Consider the following 24,064-nt stretch of genomic DNA (forward strand, 5'->3'; position numbering starts at 1 on the left):
GTAGGTAGAATGGGTCTAATATTTTCTCACCAATTGGAGAAAAAACAATCTCAAAGTTGAAAAGTGTCAGTGTGAGATGGGGTAGAGCTTCAACGGGAGAATTTTTTCACTGTTTTACCAGCTCCTGTTTACTGGATATCCAGAAATTATTAGAAAAGACTATGCAAGGCCCACATCCTGCCAGCCTATATAACGTCCTGCCTTTGGGAACATGTGGCTTTAGCATTTAGCAGGTATTATTTGGCTCATAAACAGCTAGGCTTTCCAGATGGCAAAACAAGTGTCTCTCCACAGTTCCCTGTGGGATTGTTGATGTTTTTTTTTGTTTTTTTTTTAGGTTTCTGGGATATTTGGCCAAGTAGTATTTTGATGAGGTCTATGACTGATGGAGTACCACAGGGTTCTGTTGTAGGTCCCCAGCACATTGCTGACCTCAGGAACATGGTGCTGGTTAGCTGGCTGTGGGCAGGCAGCTCGCCCTGAACTCCGTAGACCACAGGTTTTTCCATCTCTTGCTCACCACCAAATTACAACCCTGAGCTCTACGCGCCCCCTCGATCCTCCACCACAACACAAAACTAACGCGCGCACAGCTGTCTGAAGGAGAGGTGGGAGGTAGCATTACAAGGTTTTTGGGAGTCACAGCCAGCAGGAATATGTGCAGCGCGGGTCACTGTACACCTTCAAGCATGTAGCAATATTTTAGAGAGGGATGATCAATGAATTTCAATGAGATGGGCAATCTGGAAAGAGAACACAGACAAAACTGATGTAAGTCCTGTGGATGTGCAAAATAATCAGCCCATTTAAATCCACAGCCTTGGTCTATTAGGATCTGAGCCATGAAGGACCCCACACTTAATAAAGGCATTCAGCCACAGACGCAGTTGAGGGAAACCTTGGCTACCAAGGACACCTAAACCACTATTGGCTTCTACACCTCCTCCTCGTTCAGCCTTGAGCTCAGACAGAAACAGGTCTGGTTCTGAAGAGAAATACTACTCGTGTCATCCCCCATCCCCCGACTCCCACAACTCTAGAATAATATCCTGACATTTAGAGAAATAAAAAGCCGGGGTAATCAATTAGACGACTGGCAAAGAAGGAAGCCAGCGGTTTCTGAGGAGCACTAATTGGGCGTGAATCAGAGGCTATGTATGCAGAGATGAAAAAAAGACGGTTTGTTAATGAAGGGGAGGGGAGAGTTTACGACTGAGCCTTAAGCAACGGGACATCCTGAGAAGAGCGGTTAGAACATTCAGAGCTGTCGGCTCGGGTCCAATTCGACTTTACTGCGATTAGAGTCACTTGTCAGTTATGCAGCGTCATCTATTGTTTGGGGTTGTTTGGTTTACCTAGCAACAGGTGAACAATAGTTGTCTATGGCTTGTTTTTTTGTGCTTAGAGATTTAAAGATAATGTTTACTACTAATTAGATGAGACAGGAAAAAAAAACAACTAAAATCGGTTCTGTAGGATTTAGGTTGTTATGAAAGCAGTCAAGGTGGAGATAAAAACTATGACATCACTGAAGCTATATTCTCATGTAATTTTTATCAGATACATTCAGACTCCCCCAACCTTTGAAATGTTGTCTGAAGGAAATATAAACTGTCAAGTAGATGCAGTCGTTTGCATCAAACCGGCAAATAAAAGGTTAAACTGCAGAGGTTGAAGGCTTTCCCTCTTCGTTCATAAAAAAAGAGAAAAAAAAACTCAGAAGAGAAAGAATGAAGAGAGTGAAAAACACACACACGCACGCTTACACTTCAAAGCCCTGTCATCTGCTGCTGCAGAGAGCTGTTCTGAATTAACTTTAATTCTCCTTCTCTCTCTTCTCTCCAAGTTCATGGTAAAGAGAGGGACTGGGGGGAGGGGGAGAAAAAGAGAGAGAGAGAGAAAAAGAAAGAGAGAGTCGGTGCTTCTGGTTTTCATTAGGACCAATTTTCTTATCTTTTTTTTTCTCTGTGCTTTCTGGAGGCTCACACTTGATCCCCTGCAAATGCAACGTGGCGCAGGCCAGCGGAGGAATGGAAAGGTGCCGGCTGCAGGGCACGCACCCCCATCCGGCAGATAGAGGGGGGAGGAGAGAGGCGGGAGAACCAAGATACACGGCTTCAAAAAAATGATATGAAAATATCATGTGTTCTGTTTGTGGTTGTACAGAGCATCACAAACATATCCATCCCCCTTCAGTGTGCTCTCCTGTGGGGATTTTAAATTCCATGTGCTTTTATTTTCAAGAACCATTGTTCACTACAACTTTTCTTTCAAGCTCAGTTGGACTAGATGAGGAGCGTCAATATTTAAGTTTTGCCAAAGATTCTCTGCTGGATTTAGGTCTGTACTTTGATTGAGCCATTCAAACATGAAACTATAATCTCATCTTAAACCATTTCACTGTGGCTGTGGATGTATGTTTAGCGTCAATCTCCTGCTAGAAAGTGAAGTTTTTTGCAGCTTTTTACAGGGTTTCTTCCAGTATTCTCCTGTATTTAGCTCCATCCATCTTCCCTTACAGCCTTTTCCTGCTGAAGAATAGCATCTCTGCATCTTCAGTCTTTTCCTCAAAGTAACGTGGAAAGACTTTTTTCTGGTTTTTTGGAAACAATTTTCAGTTTTGAGCTATTTCACAACAAACTGTAAGCTAATGACAAAATGCAAAAATGCAAAAAAGTTCCAGGAATATGAATACTTTTTGAAGTCGCTGTGAACAATAATGCAAAAAAAAAAAACTTCTGTAACACAAACGTTAAACCCAAACCTTTGGTAGAAATGTATATCTAATTTTATTATATATATTCTGATTTTGTTTGAGCATATGTATGCACTGCAAAATCACAAAATAATACCAAGAATATTTTATCTAGTTCCTAGAGCAAATATCTCGGAGTCGGTATACTTACAATAAGACAAAACTAACTTACAAGTTTTAAGTCTATTATTCCTTAATGCCTATTGATAAATATATATTTTTTGATAAGGTTCCACTGGCTGATTTTGTCACTTATTATATAGGAAAAATGTCTTGTTATAACTTAAAACAATCTGCCAGTGAAACTAGTAAGTTTTTTAAAATCAATAATAGGAAATTATTGACTTAAAACAAGTTAATATATCTTGCTGAAAACTTACTTGTAAGTTAGATTTGACTTATTTCAAGTGTACTAAGATGTTTGTACCAGAAACTAGACCAAGAATACAATTTTGTATTTTTGCAGTATGATAACTTGAAATAGCTTTTTTGCTTTTGTGTTCCAAGTTAGCGGCATAAATGATCAAACAAATGGCTTGTCAGCTGTTGACATGCAGACAGAAGGATTGAAAGGGAAGAGTAAAAAGACGAGAGGTGACTGATGTGCATTAAGAGGCTGAGGTGTGCTTCCCGGAGGTTGCGTGCCGACGGCTGTGATAAGACGGTCAGGCCGGTCAGTTTGATGCTCCGGCTTCAGGCCAGATGGACGTACAGCTGAGAACATGGACTCATCTTCAAAGAGCCCTGGAAGGGATCCAGTCCCGCCGCTTTCAAGATGCATGAATCAAAAACGGGTAGGCGACATGTAGAGTGTGTGTATGAGTGGGGGTGTGTCGGCATGTGTGGAAGTGTTGAGGGTGAGTGGGAGAAGTTTTATATTTAGTCCAAATAGAAGCCATGAGGTTTGGCTTGACGACAAGCCCCCTGCCTACTCAACGGCTCCCAGCAGATAATATATTTATAACTTGTGGTGAATTTTTTAAAGCCAGAGCCAAAAATACAAAACACTACAGCTGGCATTTCTTTGTTTTTCTCAGAAATAGATCCAGGAAGAAAAAAAAAGAAAAGAAAAGATCAAAGCAACTGTCAGTTAAAGTTGAAGGTAATGCTGATTTACCTGAAGGCAGCCAGATACTCTGCGTCCCCCATGGGAGGTTCAAGGCCCCCAGTAAATGCCATGTTCACGTTGAAGCCCACACCTGCACCACTGCCCACCTGTGGGGCATAAACATGTTTTAATGTGGAGAAATGTAAATAAAACATTGGATGATGAAAGATTATGACGGACCTCATCTGGAGCTCCGCTGCCGGGGAAGAAGTTCCCATCGTCATAGCGATGTAGAGAAAGGTACAGAACACTGGGGTCTGCGTAGAAGGCCTGCTGGGTCCCGTTGCCATGGTGAACATCCTAAAATGATTAGAAAGAAATGCAGGCTAAAGCAATTGCAAACACATTTTTCACAATAAAATTATTATTATTATGTGATGACATAACTGTAAAAATTGTGCAGTACATAGTGATACGGCATTCTGCATACTGATTGACACCTTTATTTAAGCTGTGAAGAAGAACTCAAAATACATCAATTTAAAAAAAATCTTTGATTATAGTACTGTAATCTCATAATGTATATTTTAAAATATCCAAACTAGAGATGCACCGATCTCATACTGACATCAGTATCAGTCCCGATATTGTAAAAAAAATTCTACATCGAGTATCGGTGCTCGATTCATAAGGGAAGATCTATTCAGTATAATTCTATGCTTTGTGCTTTGAGCAACATCACGTTTTATCTTTTATTTTACATTATATTTAGAATTTGTATTTTCCAAACTATTTGAAAGGTTTGCTGCAGTTTATTTTGACATGTTTGAACAAGGTAGTCAAGCATTTGTTTTCATCAGTTTCAGTTTATTTATTATTTATTTTACATTGGCTGTTACACTCATAATGGCACAGCCTGAGCAAATTAAAGTTATCTTGTTTTTGCATGTTTGACCAAGTTTATGAAACTACTCGTTTATCTAAGTGAGCTATACTGGTGAAGTGTTGTCCAATAAATTTGTAATTTAGTACGATTATATCTGTGTTAAGAAAAATAAATTTTTGAGTCAATTTAGCACTGTTTTCCTGCATCGGATCGGTATGAACCGGTACTAAACCTCAAACATCTGTATCAGCATCGGAAGTGAAAAGGGTGGATCACTAACCAACCTTTAATGCTTCAATTCATTTATTTAAGTGGGACCAGGCAACATAATGAACGTTAAAAAGTGACAGAATTGGAGTGAATTATGCAATAAACCATCATTAAATGATTAATAATAACAGTCGACTCAGGATGACCACATAAAATCATGTTAAGTATGGTGGATCTGTAATGATGTGGGCTTATTTATATTCAAAAGGCCCTGGGAAAGTTGTTAGACTGTATAAACTCCAGAACGTTTGTTTATATAAAGCCATGAACGGTGAATTAACTTTGTTATATAAAAATAAAACAAAACAAACTATGCATATTCGTTGCTGAGTAAGTTTAAAAAAAACCCAACTATTTATTTGGGGATTTTTTAAACAACTTCACCAGGGCTCAATTTAAGTGTGGCTCAAGGAACCTATTTAACGGTTGCCATGGTAGTTCCCTCCCTTTTCCGGGATTAGTTATTTCAGGATAACATTGCACAATACGCTTTATTAGTCAGGCAGAAACAAAACAAAAACAAAAGACTAAGCCTAAAATGACTACTTACTCTGTTACGCAAACTAACATCAAGAAACCATTCTTAAATTATAAGAGGCTGAATTTTTTTGTTTTTATCTATAGTTTATTATGCTGGAGATCAGACAGCTTAAATAAATCGTTTACCGACAGTTTTGAAGGGAAAATTCAGAGTTTAAATGTAATGGGAGTAAATTACAGGTTTTTGTTCATGGTTTGCGGTGATTTCAGAAAAATGTCTTCCAGCATTGACAGACTCCCAGTGTAGGTGTGTTGGCACCCTAAATGAATAAATAATGTTTTCACAAACTTTCCCTATGATGGCTCAATCACATTGAACTAACTGAATACAGAGAGAGTAAACGCCACACTGCCACTAAGCTGTGGCTTTGAAAGAGTCTTTAAAGACTCAATAAAACACTCATCGTTAATAGCTGCTTACTCTCACCAACAACATGGCATCAATTAAATGATCTCATCTGTTGAATTTAAGAATAACTCGAAACACAAGAGTCTAAAAAATGTTGTTTCAGCTGGAGGAGAGTGGCTTGATGATGACGCTCTGCTCCGTCTGTGACGGACAAGGAGGAAATGAAAGGGACCTTCAAGGGGCTTTTGGGAATAACCATAACCAGCCGGGGAGTAAAGCTCCTGGACATGAGGTGGCCTCTGTCATATAGATCAATGAAAGGAGAGGATCTGACCTGAAGTAAAGGAAGTGAAGGTTGAATTTATTTTTTTGTAGTGTTGAGATAAATTTGCAAAAGGTGGTGGAAATGTACTGACAATCAATCAATCAATAAAATTTTATTTGCATAGCACATTTCAGCAGCAAGGCATTTCAAAGTGCTTTACAACATATCAAACACAGAAACACAATGCAACATAGAATCAACAATCAAAACACGACATTAAGTCAAGTTCCATCAATAAATCTGTAATTGATTACGTTTCAAATACAATCCTAAACAGGTGGGTTTTTAGTCGAGTTTGCATCCATAAAAGGTTTACCTGTTACACTCCTACTGTGTTATATGGAACAAAACACCTATTGCTATTTTTATTCCCACTCACGCAGTTAACAATCACACAGTTTAAAACGATGTAGACAGCATTTTAATGGGCTTCTGGCACAAAGCTCCGTACAACTCTTTCACAGAATTTCGAGCAGGGACTCCTGAGACCTTGGATTTAAAAAAAAAATTTTTTTTGACAAATCATGAGACGTAAAATGAAAGAGTAACTAAAGCTGTCCTGTTGGAACTAAAAACCACATGTTATTTGATGGCAATCGCCAAGTGGATATTTCTTGTTATCTAAGTGCTTAAAAAGTCACAGTACATATTTCAACAGTACTACCAGTAATTCACAATATGCTTTTCCATTGTTTCTTGCAAGAATGAGGCGTTTTTGAGATGGAGCAATGTCACGTAAACAAATTGGACCATTTGCTGATAAATTGTATTTTAATGATAAGATTGCACAATTATTTACATATAAAATGGGTTAGAACTCTTACTTTCCCCACAGATCCAGCTTCTCACAAATTTACAACCCAAGAATGAGGAAGGTTCAAGACAGATAATTAAAGAAGTATATAAACAGCAATTGTAATAAAGCAGGAAGCTTATCAGGTAAGAAAGTGTGTTGCATTTAACCCTCATTCACAACTGTGACAAGTGAAACAAAGAGATGTTATTTGTAAAAGAAAGTACAATTTTTAGCTATTTTTCTTCATTGCTGATGGATTACTCTGTTGAAAGTTGTTGCCAGTACTAACAAGAAAACAAATTTGATTTGAATGTTGTCAGATATTCATCACAAATCATGATTTACCACAATGGAAAATTACAAGTAAATCAAGCTCACCACAGATATCTTTTAAATCCCTGGGTGGGGTGCTGATCTGTGAGGTCTCAGACATTTCTCCTGCCTTCTGGGTCCTCCCCACATAAATCTTTCACTTATGAACACACACACAACCTGGAGAGTTTGCTTTCACTACTTTAATTCTTATTGGCCAATATGTAGCAAAAGGATGCCTAAGTTTCACATGGAGTGTCATCAATTCAGCAGCTTTTGGAAGAAATGTTTTTTTGCAAAATGCATGAATAAAAGAAGGTAGGCGACTGCAGAGTATTTTTAAACAGGTGTGATTTTGTAAATCAAACAGGGAGCAAAACTGAAACAAGTTTAATTTTTGCAAAGGTTACTCACCCAGTCAACTATGAGGATTTTGCTGACATTAAGCCTCTGCTGCAGGAGCTTGGCTGCAATGGCGACAGAGTTGAAATAACAGAAGCCCCTACAAAATAAAAACAAAATGGTGTTATCATATTTAAAATCTGAAATCAAACTCTTATATAATCTGAAAACTACTCACATAGGTGTGCTCTCCTCAGCATGGTGTCCGGGTGGCCGAACTACAGCAAAACCGTTCTGTAAGCAAAAGCAAGGTGGTCAGGAAGTGACAAGTTTGAACCTGACCTAGAATCTGAGAGCAGAAATGTGTGCACACACACATAATGCAACACAGGCTGACTTGGGTCAGATTTTGGATGCAGCGCTCACATCAAATGTTCTAGGAGTTTCGCATTGCTTACGGGGGACAGTAGACAGACATTTGGGCTGATGCAGAGCGATGCAAGCTGGACTAATGATGTTGAGTCAGCTGCTGCGCATTAGCAACCAGCCAGATGATTACTGAGGTGACAAGAGCCTCAGCTGGTTTCAGGACATTTTACCGTTTGCATGAAAGTCAGAGTAAGCGCAATGATGAGATGGAAGGGAGTTTCTTCCCACTGCCAAGTCAAGACAGGAGAATGACTATTGACAGAAAAAGATGTGTGTGAAGGCCGGAGACTGTGTGTGCTCTTTGAGAAGCTGTTGGTGCAGGTGGAACTTGGTCGTTAATTTGGCAGTGGAGGATCCTCTGAGGGAAACTTAAGTGGGAATGTGTGTGCACAAGTTTGACAGTTTGCCAAGTCCATACCCAGAAACTTTAAAATGTAGCCGTTTCCCTTTCAAGCAAAACACAATTTCCTTTCATTTCAGTCAGATATCATCAAGTATCTAGCCGAGGAACGGATCAAGGCTATGTCTGAATGATCTCAGTCCCAGGGAAAGAACTGTGTGGGTATCCGCATGGTGTGCTACTGTCTCACTCTCAGGAATGTCATTAGTCTGCGGTGTGTTGGTGCTAAGTTAACACCCTGTGCGTCGGCTGCTCCACAGGTGGCCTTGGTGTAAGACCAATAAAGGAGGCCTGTTAGTGGGGCCTGCTGGCGTTTGCAGAGCCCGTGCGCAGGTCTCCCCGCTGCGTTCAAACAGTAAGCAGCCCCTCCCAAAGACCCATGGAGACTGGGTGGGAGGGGGGTGCAGCATCGCAGGGTGGGGATGCCTGTCTGGAAGGTGCTAATGATGAAGCAAAGGTGTGACGGGGTGCAGCAATGTTTCTGAAAATATTCTGGAACCAGGTTCTCATGTAAATGATGCAAATTTATAACATTTAATTTGGTTTGTCATTTTTAAGAAATCTCAACAAACTTTGCTTTATGCCCAATTTTCTTCTTCCCTACATACATATATCTGGAAAATACAGAAACTACTAAACCCCGCTCTGAAAACCAATCATCGTGACGCCCAGCGTCAGCAAGCAGTCAGGTTGAAGTGGACTGTAAACACACCTTCAGCTCTCCTGTTGCTACTTTGAAAACCAGCTCCACCACTGAGCCAACGGCCAGTCGAGCAGCTGTAGACGAATGGATCTCATTCCAGATTGTGTCACTGTCCACCTGGAAACACACAAATACAAAAATATTTGTTGTTAAATGATGTTTTAACAGGAGAAAAAGAATACCGGGCATTTTCTTTTTAAAGTTTGAAGTTGTTCAAACATCTGGATTTATCATTCAATTTTTAGTATATGGTAAATATAAAGCATATTAATTTATTGTCCATATTTCTGCAGAGGTCAGACTTTAAACTTGTTAGTTGCAAAAATCCTAAACAGAAAATAAGGATTGAAAGACAGAAACTTTTGCATTCAGTTGGGTTAGTGTTATGTGCTTCGAGCACATTACAATTCTTTCTATTTTTCGAGATTGTTTTGTGTATTGACTTTAGCTGAATGACTTTTTGTTTAATATATTTTGGAGTTTGGATAATTCCTTTTTCGTAATTAATTTGATTTCGTTAATTTGTGGCGCTGTTGGTCCGCCTATAAACAGGCTGGGTTTCGACATGGTGGAGATCCGCGCTTCCGCTCGCTCCACCACCACCACCGAGGATGTGACCTGACGAGGTGCGCGCATGTCTCCAGTAGCTGTAGGATGTCTCCAGCCTCCCATGCAGTATTTTTGTTAGCCTTTGTTTGTTTGCTGTTTTCGTTGTGATTTTGGCCTGGTGGGACCGGTTGTCCTGTTTTCGATTCTTTCTTTGCAGTAGATTCTTTTTTTTTGCCATAGTCCGGTACTAGTAGGGACTAGTATAGGATTGGCTCCCTGCTGTACCATTTTGTTCTTTTTGATCAGCTCACCAGGTCCAACTTTCTGTTAATACTTTTGGGGTTTTGTTTTTTCCTCTCTTTTTTTTGTGCCTCCACAGAAAATCAAAGCAGCTGAACCAAAAGAAACATTCAAGAGAGTTTTAAAATAAAATAAAAATTTTTAACCCTAATTTTTGCGTAGGTGTCCTGAAATATGTTGTGCCCTTTTTGAACGTAACAGTTAGCAATGTAAGAACAGACACATGCATAATAAACTAACTGTAACCTGCAGACACACATATACACTTGCTCTATCAAGAGAGTAACATACAATGGAATCGCTGTCTGCTTGCAGTTTATTTTTTGTGAATTTACCTTATATTTTTCTGTCAAACACAAGACCAAATTGTTTGTGGAAAAAATTACTTAAGTTTTTTCTAGAACGTATCTACAATATTCAAAATAAATTGTAACTTGAAAAGCTGAAATATGAATCTTTGCTCTCTTGATACTACTTGATTCTTATTGGTTGTTATTTATAAGGAAGCCAGGAACACTATTCATTTTCCTTGGTGCTGATTGGCTGAACCCCCAAGAGTGGAGATAAGTAAAACTGTGACTGTTAGTTTCTGTGATAATGCTGAGATGCATATTTAGTTATATGTGGTGTTTGAATTGTTAAGATACAAAATTATAAGCATTTTTAGAGGAGGTCTGGAGTGTTTCGCAGGAGGTTAAGGTCCTGTGAATACTGGGGGTCCAACTTGTGTATCCAATGCTTGTAGAAACCCATAAATATATAATAAGGGTATTTTACACATATACACAAACACTTCAGGACGCAAACTCATAACAACTGAAAACACATTTAGAATCACTTTTTATACGTCATATTTAAGGATCAGATTTAGTCGTGCTGTGTCTGCTCTGGAGAAACTGGAACATGCATTTATTGGGAGAATACAATGAACAATATGCTCATAAACATATATTTAGAAGCTTATTCAGGCACTTGCAGAGTTTTAATTGAAGGCAATAACTTGAAGTCATAATGTAACATTGCACAGTGAGCTAAATAACAAAATAAGTCTGTCTGTTACTGCTATAAGAGACATTGTCCTTAATTTACAGTGTGCCTGGCATCGTCATTTACTACAACTGTATCGAGAGCGTAATTATAAGAGCCGCTGTAAAATTAAGCATTTATTTGTTCTAGTTTTTTATGTTCGGAAAGAAAGAAAAAAGTCCTTCAGCTTGATTGTTCGTGCAGCACGTTTGTGTGTTTGTGTTGGAGGATGCTAAGCCCCAGATTCACCAGGCAGAGGTCAGGGCTGATTAATGCTGAGGCACGTCTGGCCCTCAGCCCCCATACGCAAGCATGTACACACGCTCGCTTTTCAAGCCAAGTGGAGCACAATGCATTCGGTGATTGATTGTACACAGGGCTGCACAGAGGATAATATATATTCCCTCCATCAGTCATGGCAGATACTGCGGGCAGATGGAGCGCATGATAAACACAGAGTGAAGACGCTGGCAGAGGAAAAGAAGAAACCAGAAGGTCTTTGTGTCACACATGTGCAGAGTGGCTGAAGGAGGAGATCTGGGAAGACCAACCAATGTAAGCTCTTCTAAACTCACTATGTTAGTGTAAACCTGTCAGTTGATAGATGTAGCTGAACATGAATCTTTGCCGTTTATTCAACTACTTAGTCCAACAGCCAATCAGCGGACAGTGTTTAAGTCGGGTGGTCCGTCTTTCCTCCTTTCTCCAGTGATGGGACTCATCAAGTGTGGATGATTGCTCCATAATAACATCCACAGCAAGAGCCAAGAAAGACTCCATCATGAAATAAAACTGCAAAGCCTTTACTGAAGTCTAAAGAAACAAAAACAAAAAGAAGTGAGAGATTGGAACTGCTGGGGAGAATCTAATTGATGCAAAAGTGAATGAAAGATTATGCCCATAAGAAAAATTAGGTAAGTTTAAAGGCCTTCAATTGCAATGTCAGCTCTTAAATTGTTGAAGATTAATTTTGGTCAACTATTGTTCATACATTATTGTGGCATTGTCTTCGTGACTCCAAAGCAGCAAAGCTTTAGCTAATTGAAAGATAAAATCTCATTTGAGTCTAGAATCTTTGGCCGGCTCAATAAATGCAAGGAGCTGAGGTCTTGTGGCTGCGATATAAACCCAAAGCATTAGCACTTCGACACCCTCTTGACAGTTTGTATAGGCTGCTTGCGCTGATATGCTGTGTTTTGTAGCGTTAAAATATAAAAACTTTGTCGATTCATTTATGTAAGGAAGATAGGAGCCTGGTGATTCTTTTCAATTATTAGAAGAATGGAACTGGGATCACTCAAGAGTGTAGTTCTGGGGATAAAAGGTATTAAATCCACAGTGAGGATAAGATTGATACCATTCAATGGCATGTCAACAAAATCACATCAATGGGTTAGTCCATAAGGCGGTTCCAGTCCCAAAGAAATAGCCAATTGATGCATTACATTATCAATTAAGATTGTCCAGACATTGTCCTGATAACTATACTCTATGTGTCAATTCTATGCATTTCTCTTAGTGTTGTATTATTGGGGCTAAATTAAAAAGCTTTTTAACTTATGTTGAAAAGATTGGGTCTGTATTTGATACCTTATGGTGCAAAATCAACAATTCCTACACCATTGAAACCTAAACTGGATAATTCTACACTGAACAGAAATTGAGAGTGATTTGTTATTGGTGATTTGTTACTTGTGAAACTTTTATGTTGTGGAAAATATTTGGATTCCTGGTTTTCCATTTTGTCTAATTCACACACACTCCATATCGATCTCTTGTCATGAGTTGGATGTGTTGTTATGCCCTTCCTGGCAACTGTATTTGGAAATAACCTCGTAAGCTTTTCCAGATTGATATCTTTCCCTCTTGGCTTCGTGTCCACCCTCAGCTGTAAGCTTCAGAGCAGAAAAATACCAAAACTCCTGCTTTTATAGAGTTGTTCTGAACTGATGACAACCAATTATTCACATGCATTCGAACAGCAGCACCTGACTCTTAGTTTCCCTCTTCTATGGAAGCAGGACGACTGTGTGTGTTATTAGTCCAGACAAAGACAGAGTGAAAAACAAAGTGAGTTAAAAGGGAAGTGAATTTAAAACACAAATCAGTGTAATGATGCTGTACTGAAGCTGAATGATGCAGACAATTTATTGTTTCTCATGTTGATGTTGCCTTCAGCAGGGAATTAAGAGAATAACTGCAGAAAAAAAAAACTGAAATGGGAAGATTTGTCAGAGCCATGAAGGAAAGGGAATGTGCTGGAATAATGAAACGACAAACCTCCACAAGCTGACAGTCTAATTTCAGACACCCCCTCCTTTCTCTGTAAGCATGTGTGTATTTGTGTGTATAACTTGTATAACGTGTATAACAGGAAGACAACAATTTGGTCCCATTTGCCATTATAAAGAGCAGATCTGCGCAGCACTCCAGCTCCCTTTTTCCTCCCAAAGTAGAGAGGAAGTGAAATTTAGGAAGAGATAACCTGGAGGTACGTTCAGGCTTGATTGGCCTTAAAATTATTAATCGTGTGAAAAACACCAGCAAATACCTAGCTGTGATTACGTTGGGTTTGGAAGAGAGCTCTCAGAGATGTAAATGGGCACCAAGATCACCAGGAGAGCACACAAACATCCAGAAAAATACAATCACCGCCTCCACCAGCACACACACAAAGACCTACGAACATCTGGTTATAATTTTAAGCGCAGCGGAAAGGCAAGCAACAGCTTTTGTTTGCCTCTACTCCTTGAGGGGCGGTGGTTTTGTGTGTGTTTTTGTGTGTGAGTGTGTGAGAGAAATGGGAGCGTTTCTGAATCCGTGGGCCGATACGGAGAGCGTGGGCAAACGCCGCTCTGTTGTTTCCCTAATATCGCCACAATACTGAAACTACATCCATCTAAGTCAAACAAGTCAATCTAATTGCCGATTAGATGATTACACGTCTACAAATATGACAGCTTTTCCTCTAAGTCAAGCAGCATGGCTTATGAAAACCCAGGTTTTCGAGAAATATCAACCACATAAGTTAAAAATGCTTTAACTAGACAGCAAATGTTTGTAAAATCTATTTTTTACCAGCAAAAATGAGTCACCTACCCCAATGCCTCCACATGGTAACCTCACAAACATGGGATTCACGGAACCTGAAGGAGAAGAAATAGATTTAAGAAATGAGACATGGGGTAAAAGGTCAGCAGGTGAAAGGAAAAACTTCGGGGCCGCGAAGGCCCAAATGAGCACATGACCCGCTAAAACTTCACATTTGCCTTTCTGACCTTATCTAACAGCAAGAGTACACAAGGGGGGGATGCTTTAATTTGAACAGGACAAGAAAAAAAGATCTCATTGACCTCACAATCAACGGACTCCTCAGGGAGAAGGCCAGAACGGGTTCTGTTCTGCCACTGAAGGTCAATAAACAAAGATTAGCCGGCTAATTTACTTGTACTCCAAAGATACATTTGGGAGGACGACAGTTTCTTTCAACAACCCTGATTCTGTATGTCAGTATTTCTGGAAAACACCCCTTCCACACTTACTGGCACTCACAATAATGGTGTACAAAATTAAATTCATTTTAATGAAGATCCCATTAACTTACACTTAAGAAGCTGACATCTAATTTAAAGCCAGTGGACAAATAAATCTAATATCTAGATCATCCAGAGCCTTGGTCTTCTCCCCTATGCATCTCATTCTGCAGGTTTTCTACATGATTCAAGCTCGCGGGCTGAGATGACAACAGAAAACGAGGGATTTTGTGTCATTGCAGAATTTCTGAAGTGATTTATAAAGATATTTATAATTATTATTATTCTGAAAAGCCCAGTAAGAGACCCAGTGATGAACAATAATCAGTCTTTTTATAGAATCAGAAGGACAACTACTTAAAGTGACCTGATATTTTTGAGATCATGATCCCTTAAGACATTTGGAAGAGAAACAGGCCCACAGCATGACAGATCCTTCAGAACAGTTTAAGCATTAAAATAGATTCCTTTAGCAGATGTCACATATTAATAACATTTACAACAAGTGGAGGTATAAAATCATCTATGTGACAAAGTTACAGGACATGAAGGTTGACTGTTGATAAAATAAATGTTACATTTAAATACAATGACAAGAAATTGTTTTGTTTTAGAGACAACTAAACCAGTAAGTGGACTAATCAAAGGTTAAATCTGCAGGTTCAGGTTCAGGATGTGGGTCAGTTTGGATGCATTGGTCAGGATGCAAGTCTTACACTCCAGTTTCTGTCTCAGCGGGTTGGTTCCGTACAGCTGGACGTGGACCTCAGAGTGGACCGTCTGCAGCTCCTCCTGTGACGCCTTTCTTCCACGGATACACTAAAACCAGAGGAGGAATCGAGTTTGAACACAGAGCCTCTGATTTTTGACAGGAAGCAGATCACTGCAGCTTCAATTCCTTCTATTAATCAAATATGTATAGATATATGAAGACTAAATTGTATGAGGCACTCAGAGTGATATGATTATAACCTTAACTTCAAAGTGTTTAAGTTGAGGTAGTCTGATTAAAGACAAATGTCAGATAACCAGATTAGCACTGCCCTCTACTGGCAAAAAGCCACAACAGCAAAGAAAAATCAGAGGCACAAGAAATAATTTTGGCCATTGGCTTTAATTTTTTTGCCTGTTTCATTAACATGACTTTTAAAAACAAAAAGAAAAAACATTATGAATGTGATGAATTTTGTTCAGGGGTACAAATTAATTTTTACACAGTTCTATTCAGATACTGTGTGAAAGAAAAAGCATCCTTATCTTCTTATGTTAAAACAAATAACCTAAAAATTGATTAATATACCTACGGTAAAATACATACAGTACATATGTTAAGTTGTAAAATAACAAAAAACAGGCTAATTAAGAACATAAGTTTTAAGTAATTAAACTCAATAATTTGAAAGAGGATTAATTGGACCCACTTCTAACTGAATCAGTTTTTAATCGTTCTGAAAACTAATTTTAATCCAGATTTGAACACAGAAATGCCAAAATTGATCAAACTGAAAAAAGGCTGAACATCTTTTTTTCCCAGATTAAAATAAGATTCCAATTTTTTAATAAATAAATTAATAGCAATTTTTAAGATTTATTTCATTCATTCAGTTGTTTTCATCATAATTTGATCACTTTGACCATTTTGGACTTGAACCACCAAATTAGAAAACATCAAAACTATAGCTTTTTTAGGATATTTTAACATTTCTTTGCATATGTAATAACATATTGGTCATTTTGCTGAACGTAAGTGTGGCCTCACCTCACACTGAGCCCTCAGGCCTGTTTCCTGCAGCCGGGACCAGATACTCTGAATACGGCCGGCATGCTCGGGATGAATAGTGGCATTGCCGCAGATACACTGATGTTTCTGCATCAAGGAGTCATACACTAGACCTGAAAGTCAGATCAAAACCGTAAAATACTCTCCATTAATGACATCAATGAAGTAATGCTTATCAGAAGACAGATAAAAAATATTATAAAATATATTTTTCTGAGGATTGCGTGGTCTGACAACGGCATGAATTTTCTTTAATTTTTCCACAAAGGTGGTTGTTGATAAGTATCACTTGGCTGTTATTCTCAGTCATATTTTGTGGAAACAGAAAATATGTACTAATTACACTGAAATCTTTTGTGTTTTTGTACACTTGAAGGTAAACACATTATTTTTAATTTGTGTGGCTACAATTACACCTCCTCTGGGTGTAACTGTGTGTTCCTACTGACCTGTGGTGAATCGGTGCTTCACTGGAGGTTCCGAGACAACAATGGGGAAGGAAGCGGAGGCTGGGGATGACTGTGTCCGGGACAGAGGGCGGTGAGCAGCGAGGCTGACCGGTAACCCGGCCGCTTCCATGGAGGCTCGGTAGCTCCGCAGCTGGTGGATCCGCTGCTGCTCCAACAGCATCGCCTGCTGCTCTCACACACAAACACACTCTGTTAAGCCTCTGAACAACAGCTGGACTGCAATACCTTTCTGATACCAGAAGATGGCACCAAATACTTCCACTTCCTAAATGTAATGTTGCACAGAAAACGTGGATTTCATTTTTTATTTTTTATATTTTTTCCACAAAATAAGTTTTTGACTTCGCATACAAGCAAAATCTATGCCCATTTTCACTGAGAGTGTGAATGCATGCCAAAGAAATTGCATTAAGTTACCATCGATCAAACATTCAACATTTCTTCTGACATTATTTGACAGCTTTGGATCAAAGTGTTTAAAAAGTATCGAGATTCACCTCATGTAAACATTTTAGTTCCCATTTTTCGTTCTTACTGAGCCTAAGTGCTGCATCGCACTGATGGGTGTGTCTGCCTGCACTACTCTACGGGCGCCATGGTGACAGTGAGAGGAGTGCCTGATTGAATTTGGCTGAGCAGAAACAGGGATGGGCTGGACCGATGAGGACGCCCTGTCCTGATTGCCTGGGAACGTGGTCACAAATAGACCGAGTAATACGGAGATTAGCAGCGTGCGTTGGAGAGATCCGAGAACAAATAATGCTGAGCGGGAAACCTTAATGGTTGAGTAAAAAAGTATTTTGTGTGGGTGGCGAGTCTTTATACTCCAAACTTGCTTAAGTCTGAGACCAACCTAAGAGGAGTGTGGGGTAATTGTACTATTTTAGTTTCCCGGCATGCATAATTAGTTGTTTCTGTGCACTTAAACAGAATTAATGTTGCTAAAAGTATGGTAAATGCAATAAAAAATCTCAGCAGATGGAATGTGCCTTGCTAATATCGGTGAGATTTTCCATAATAAAATAAGCCACCATGTTCGCGAGCTCTAAAGAATGTTCACACCATCACTTGTTTGGGTGATAAGAATGATACAATTAAAAGTTGGTGGAAGAATTAAAGAGGAACTCTGGAGCTCAACAGATGCAGCTTTTTTTTTTAGTAATTCTTGAAATATTGGAGAAAAACCTAAATAAATGTGTCTTATAGCTGCAATAGCTCCTCCATGGCCTTTACAAGGACAAGGTGGGGGAAGTTTTTTTATTTATATGCAAAGAAGACATTTTTCACATGCCTGGCAGATTTAGATTTAGATTCACAGTGGTGAAACCTCTTAGCTCTTCTGAAATACTGTAGATCTTCCTTAGAACTGTTTGTCACTTTTTGTGGCCCTGAGGGATCCAGCCAAATGAACCAACTATTGAATCAAACTCTGAATCTAAAAACAAAACCAACTATTCCTAATCATATCTAAGTCATCCCTTTTGTAACTAAAATCAACCATATGCTTTGTATAAGGAGACACTGACTACTTTAAACTATGATCGCTTTCAAATAAATTCAGACAGAAACATTTTAAATGATTTTTGATGTTCTGTCTTCTTAGTTTTCCATCTTACTTGTTTGAACATGAAGTCCTGCTCAGCCTGTCTCTCTCTCTGGTCCCGTTGTTCCCTCTCTTCTTGCTCTTGGAGGTCTGGTGGTTCCTGCTTGATGACCAGACCCCGTATCAACCCCGTTTCTGGCCCAGACGAAGTGGATGATGACGACGAGGATGAGGTCAGTCCCTGGTGCTCCCTGAGTTCCTCTTCTGTCTCCTCTGGGTGACTCTGATGCTGCCTACCCGGCACAGAGGCTCCAGAGCTGGCAGCTGACACCTGATCGCCAGGCTTAGACATGATCTGGAGAACGAGGAGACGAGAGCGATGAAGTTTGTATCTTAAAGGGGCAGTGTTATATGTGTTTTCCAACCACATAGCGCCTTTTATGGCATAATCAAGTAACTACTGTATGTTACACTTTGAAATTGAGTCTCTGTCTCCTTAAGAAACTCCTGTCCTTTCTGAAACTCCATCTTCAGGAAGTCATCACAACATGGCTCCTCTATTAAGCCCTTAACAATGTTTTTACCACCATTACACTGAGAAGTTGCTTGTATAATAAGCTCAGCAGATGTGCAGTTCCACCAGATGTTTGATAATTGATGCTGGCTAGTCTGAAAGACCTGAGTGGGAGAGTCACGGGAAAGGGGTGCTCTGTGAGGTTTGCAAACTGCATTGGAGGAATTTCATCTTTGAAGGCAGCGCTCTGGCCTCCAGGCATTTTGCACAGCTGAAAGGTTGCCACAGGAGATCAAAGGATTGCAAAAAAGAATCAAAACAACACTACAGGTACATTATAACATGATGAAAAGCTAAAAAACGTCGCTTTGACATAAAACTGCCCCTCTAAAGCCACCTGAACTAAACCTACATCTGGACAGAAAAAAATCCCACCAAAATCTGACGGGCTACATTAGAAAATTTTGTTGTTATAAAAACCTTTGAAAAGTGGATTTCTGAAATAAAACTGCATGAAGAAAATATATTCAACAACTTTGTGTCCAAAAGTAATCTTTCATTCCAAAAATAACTGATCGATGAGGCTAAGCTCAAACACAACGCAAGAGACCTTGAGTTTAAATAAACATAAAACTAACATTAACCAGACAGAGATAAACCTGATCTGTACTCTGAACCCCAGACCCAGAAATATACTTCCGTTATACCCCCAGATTCATGGACACAGGTTCGATAGACAGCCTGCTTGTTTACCTCTCTGTGTGCTTCACCCTTTTACTACAAGAGTTCACTAGAGGGCATACTAGAGTCAGAACATGGAGAACTCCCAGAAGGTAAAGTTGGGAAAACTAGAACAGGGTGTAGCTTATGCAGCAGATTCAAGAATTTTAGCAGCTACATACTTCACTCTGTTCATGTGAAACATTTGACGACATGATCAACACATCCTCCAAAAAGACATATTATGCAAGGAAAGACTCCTAAGAAGTAAATGCGTTTTTGGTCCACATCAACTGTTTATTCTGAACCCTGTGACAGAATCCTTCTGCCTGCTTGTAATTTCATTTTTAAGGTCACCTTGTTTGAACCCAGAAAAACTGAGCTAAGGGGCACGAGGGAGAGACGCAGGGAGACCACAGGAACTGCGGAGGGGTGACTCTTGTAATCTTGTTGTGGCAGCTGTCCCCGTCGCTGTCGTCAGAGAACTCAACCTTGATGTGCAGGTCATGATTGGACTGGACCAGTTTGTGTGCAGGGATCACACACACATCCACGCAAACACCCACACACACACACACACACTTGGCTGGCATGCTGCCCAGGGAACAGTCTATTGACGTCAGAAAACAGGCTCTTGCCTCATCCCAGTCCCTCTTCTCCAAACAAACTCAAAACACTCAACTAGTCCTGCTGCACTGATTCTCAATCTTCTTTTTTTTCATGTTCTGCTCTCTTTCCCTCTTTCTACTCCAGTTTTTTTTTCTATTGGACAAAACATAATTGCTGGGGTATGAAGCATAAAGGGGGCAGGCGTTAAATACGCCTGTTAAGTAAGCTGGAAGATGAGGACAGCATGCAGCGGAAAGAGGAGGTGATTTTATACACAAACACTTGACACTTGTTGACTCAATGTATCCATTTCCCTAACAGGCCTGTACTTGCACATCAATATCACTTGAATATATCAGGGTATTGCTTTAGCCCTTTCATGTAATTAAGAGTGGCAAGCAAGTGCGTGTTGGAGTTTTTCCAGGATTGATTGCTTCAGTCCCCCAACTCACTCCCTCTAACTCCCACACCCTTTTTTATTGCTGGCTTGACTAAAATGTGGCCCAGCCAGCAAAGAGGTTGCACATAAGGTTTGCTTTAAGTTCTGTGAAATACAATGAAAGTAGGAGTAACATGCTAACATGAAACGGTTTGTAATGCCAGTGCAAAGAAAATCCAGCAGCAACCACACAGTTGAAATTAATTTGAATAATTTAAAGTTAAGATGGCCCCAATTTAAATTTAAGATGGCCCAAATTTGTTTCATAGTAGCTGCATATGAATTCAACCTGTATGTCAAACAGGTTGAATTCACATTCTTAGTACTCTGGTTCTAAATGAACAAACAAAATTTTACTAGCAAGAAAATATTCAGCCATATAGTTAGCTTAAATAATTAAGTTGGAAATAAAAGTTCTCCAAGTACATAATTTCCATCATCTGTATGGAAGTATTTATTTATTTATTTTTTACAAAAGTAAAAAATACAGAAAAAGTGTCAATCAAGAGAATATTGTTTGCATCTGATCTAAAGTTTCTTGTTTATTATCTAATGTCATTACTCTGACCAAACCTAAAGTAAGCGACACTTTGTGTAGAACTTTAACGTATAATTTATCCCCAGAAGTAAAGTGTTCTCAATTTGAAATGTCATAATTATTTCCAAAATAGCATTTGAGAATAAGGGATAAATTCAAAAAATATGATACAGAAAGTACCATGTTTGACTTCTGTGTTGGCTGAAAATAACACACAATATTTGAAAACATAATCCAAGGTTAACAGTAAATGATCAAAATAACGCAATTTTTACGACTCTGATAATTCCAGTTCTTATAACAAATATTCTAGTATGAACACTGAATTGTTTATTACCAAAAAAATTTAGTCAGTGAGATGTTCATACCAGAATAATTAATAAGATTATTATTATTATTATTATTATTATTATTATTATTATTATTATTATTACTCATATACTAAATTATGCAATGAAACATTTGGTTTTAATGTGATATTATTATACGAGTGATATTATTATATATGATTTTTAAAAACTATTATTACTATCTTCTTACAGAGCTATAATATGACATTCTACTGTCATGTTTAATGAGAGAAACATGAAAAATCCAAATAAAAATAAAGTTGGTTGTTGTTTAAACATGTTTCACAATATAACTTTAAACTTTGTGCAGTTATACCACGATCTGAAACATTAACAGAAAATAACTTTGAATCATATATTCTTTGACTGATTTATATTTTCCCATTCTGTTGAGCTAGAGTGTTTTTTTTTTGTTCACAAACAAACAGCTTCCTTTTATGCATAACATGAATTTTTGATGTGTGTGAATTATATCACAGTAGTAATTATCTACGAAAGAACCAAAACATAAACCCTTGTTGCATCGAGAACAAAGGCATACGCGTTCACTCCAAACAGATGGAAAGTAAACATGGCATGATCTACTCTGGACTAAATTATGTGCAGATATTTGAGGTTGGTATCCAAATGAATGCTTGCCGTAAAAATCTAATTAACACTCATCTGCGTCAAACCGTCACACAGAATAAAGGAAGGGATTCCACTTCACACATGGACAGTAAAATTTAAGTATGCACTCAAAAAAAGCTATGATTAGAGGTCGCGGTTTATGGATTTTGCAAACCTCTCTCCATGAAAAACATTTTCAACAGTTTCAAAGTAATCAACGTAAAAAGCTGCCATGCAGATGACCTTCAGTAAGGCAAAAGTTAGATTATTGTTTTAGAATAACTCCAACTGGCACTACATTATGAGGACACACAAGCCTTAGCCTAAATACAGCGCCTTGCAAAAGTATTCACACTCCTTGAACTTTTCTGCATTTTGTCTTTTACAATTACTTTGTATTTTACAGGGATTTTATGAGATAGACACACACAAAACAGTTCACATATGTGAAGAGAGAATATTCACATTCTCCACAGTAATAGAAATTGTTAAAAAAATTTAAAATTCACTCCTGTTTACTCTGGTGCCCCTAAATAAAACCAGAAGAGGCCTAATTAGTAAACAGAAGTCTCCATAGGACAAAATTAACAAAGAGCATCACGAAGACCAAGGAACAGAGGAAGTAAGTTTTAGAGAAGTTTAAAGAAGAGTTAAATCAGACACTGAAGTTTGATTTCTGCAAGTAAGAAAATAAACTGCCTGGGAAACAATATGAGCAACTTCTAATCCAGTGTAAAAACAACCTTAAATTGCACTTGAGCTTCACTTAATTAACCTTGAGTGTGGAAGCGCAGGGAGCAACGTGCAGCCAGAGAACACAAAGCGATGGACCGTATTCCTTGAGGAACTTCAGACACACACACACACAAACGCATCTGCACCAAAACAAGCATCTCCTCCCGTCACGCCGCATCTCTCTCAGATCGCACAAACACAGACTTCCACAGCGATGCAGTGAGTCATACTTCCTGTTTGACCCTAAATGGTAGCGGCTTCCCTCCACTCCGCACGCCTGGTTGCCACGGCGACGGTAGGAAGCAGGGACACGGGCACATAGAAAATAAAAAACAAGACTAAAGACTTGCTGATTGATGACTGAGTCATCCGGCTTGCGAACGGCAGACGAGATTCAAGCACATTAACTGAATCATTTGCAGGTGATTCAAATGCACTTGTACATGAAGTACTGAGCAAAAGTCTCCAGTCGATTCTATTCAAATGCTGCTTCAGAGGAGACAGAGTTTTTCATTTCATTCAGGTTTCTTTTTCCTCATACAGTCTGGAAAACTAGTCTGAAAACACAGATATTAGATATTATCTGTGGTTCGAGATATTTTCTATTTGCACCACTATAACTTGCTGCCGTTTCGGTCTGAAACAGGTGCGTGAATGCTTTTTTGATGAAGTGCACATTGGACATGGTGAGATACCTTATTGATGATGTGCTGCTGTTGGTGCTGCTGTTGGAACAGTTGCTTGTGCTTTTCCAGGAACTGCTGATGCTGCTGCTGGACCACCAGCTGCTGCAGGGCTTGGGCCTGTCCGCACGGCTGCTGAGGCAGAGGGGCCGACTGGGTCCTTCCCAGGGGACGGTGGCCCCGTACCAGTTTGGAGACGGTGGGAGACTGGAGAGGCAGGCCACCCAGACCGACTGTGGAAAAACAACAAAATGATCTTATTGCTGAGCTGCGTTTAATTTTTTTTTTGCAAGCTTACAGACTAAGGCTCGTAAAACAGGCAACCTATTAACTTTCCTCCAAGGCAACATCCAAACATACTGGAATTTAATCTGTAAAAGTGCTTGTTAATATTTTAAAATATCATCATCAAAACTTAGTAAATAAATTTTAAAACTTAACATTTTATAAGTAAGTTAACGTCTCCCAAATTCATAAATTGTAAGTGTTTCTTTATAACAGTTTTGATGCT

The 24,064-nt window shown here is 39.0% G+C and overlaps 1 protein-coding gene and 1 long non-coding RNA gene across 6 annotated transcripts in view; both read right to left on the bottom strand.

The window, feature by feature from the left end:
- hdac4 (histone deacetylase 4) overlaps positions 1–24,064 on the bottom strand; it is a 123,165-nt gene that overhangs the window by 18,476 nt on the left and 80,625 nt on the right. For all 5 annotated transcript variants that reach the window (XM_028022588.1, XM_028022589.1, XM_028022590.1 and 2 more), the window contains 11 exons: positions 23,566–23,786; positions 18,430–18,711; positions 16,793–16,979; positions 16,323–16,456; positions 15,280–15,382; positions 14,130–14,176; positions 9,165–9,272; positions 7,862–7,917; positions 7,696–7,783; positions 4,044–4,163; positions 3,873–3,970 (listed from right to left, as the gene is read on the bottom strand). In XM_028022588.1, the coding sequence (XP_027878389.1) occupies positions 3,873–3,970; positions 4,044–4,163; positions 7,696–7,783; positions 7,862–7,917; positions 9,165–9,272; positions 14,130–14,176; positions 15,280–15,382; positions 16,323–16,456; positions 16,793–16,979; positions 18,430–18,711; positions 23,566–23,786 (1,444 nt within the window). The remainder of the gene's footprint in view (positions 1–3,872; positions 3,971–4,043; positions 4,164–7,695; positions 7,784–7,861; positions 7,918–9,164; positions 9,273–14,129; positions 14,177–15,279; positions 15,383–16,322; positions 16,457–16,792; positions 16,980–18,429; positions 18,712–23,565; positions 23,787–24,064) is intronic.
- LOC114147882 (uncharacterized) lies at positions 6,926–7,689 on the bottom strand. Its single transcript, XR_003596157.1, has 2 exons — positions 7,348–7,689; positions 6,926–7,253 (listed from the first exon to the last, which is right to left on the bottom strand). It is a non-coding gene; the product is annotated as an uncharacterized LOC114147882 (long non-coding RNA).

The sequence above is a fragment of the Xiphophorus couchianus genome, chromosome 7 (genome assembly GCF_001444195.1).
Source record: "Xiphophorus couchianus chromosome 7, X_couchianus-1.0, whole genome shotgun sequence".
Taxonomy (NCBI): Eukaryota; Metazoa; Chordata; class Actinopteri; order Cyprinodontiformes; family Poeciliidae; genus Xiphophorus; species Xiphophorus couchianus.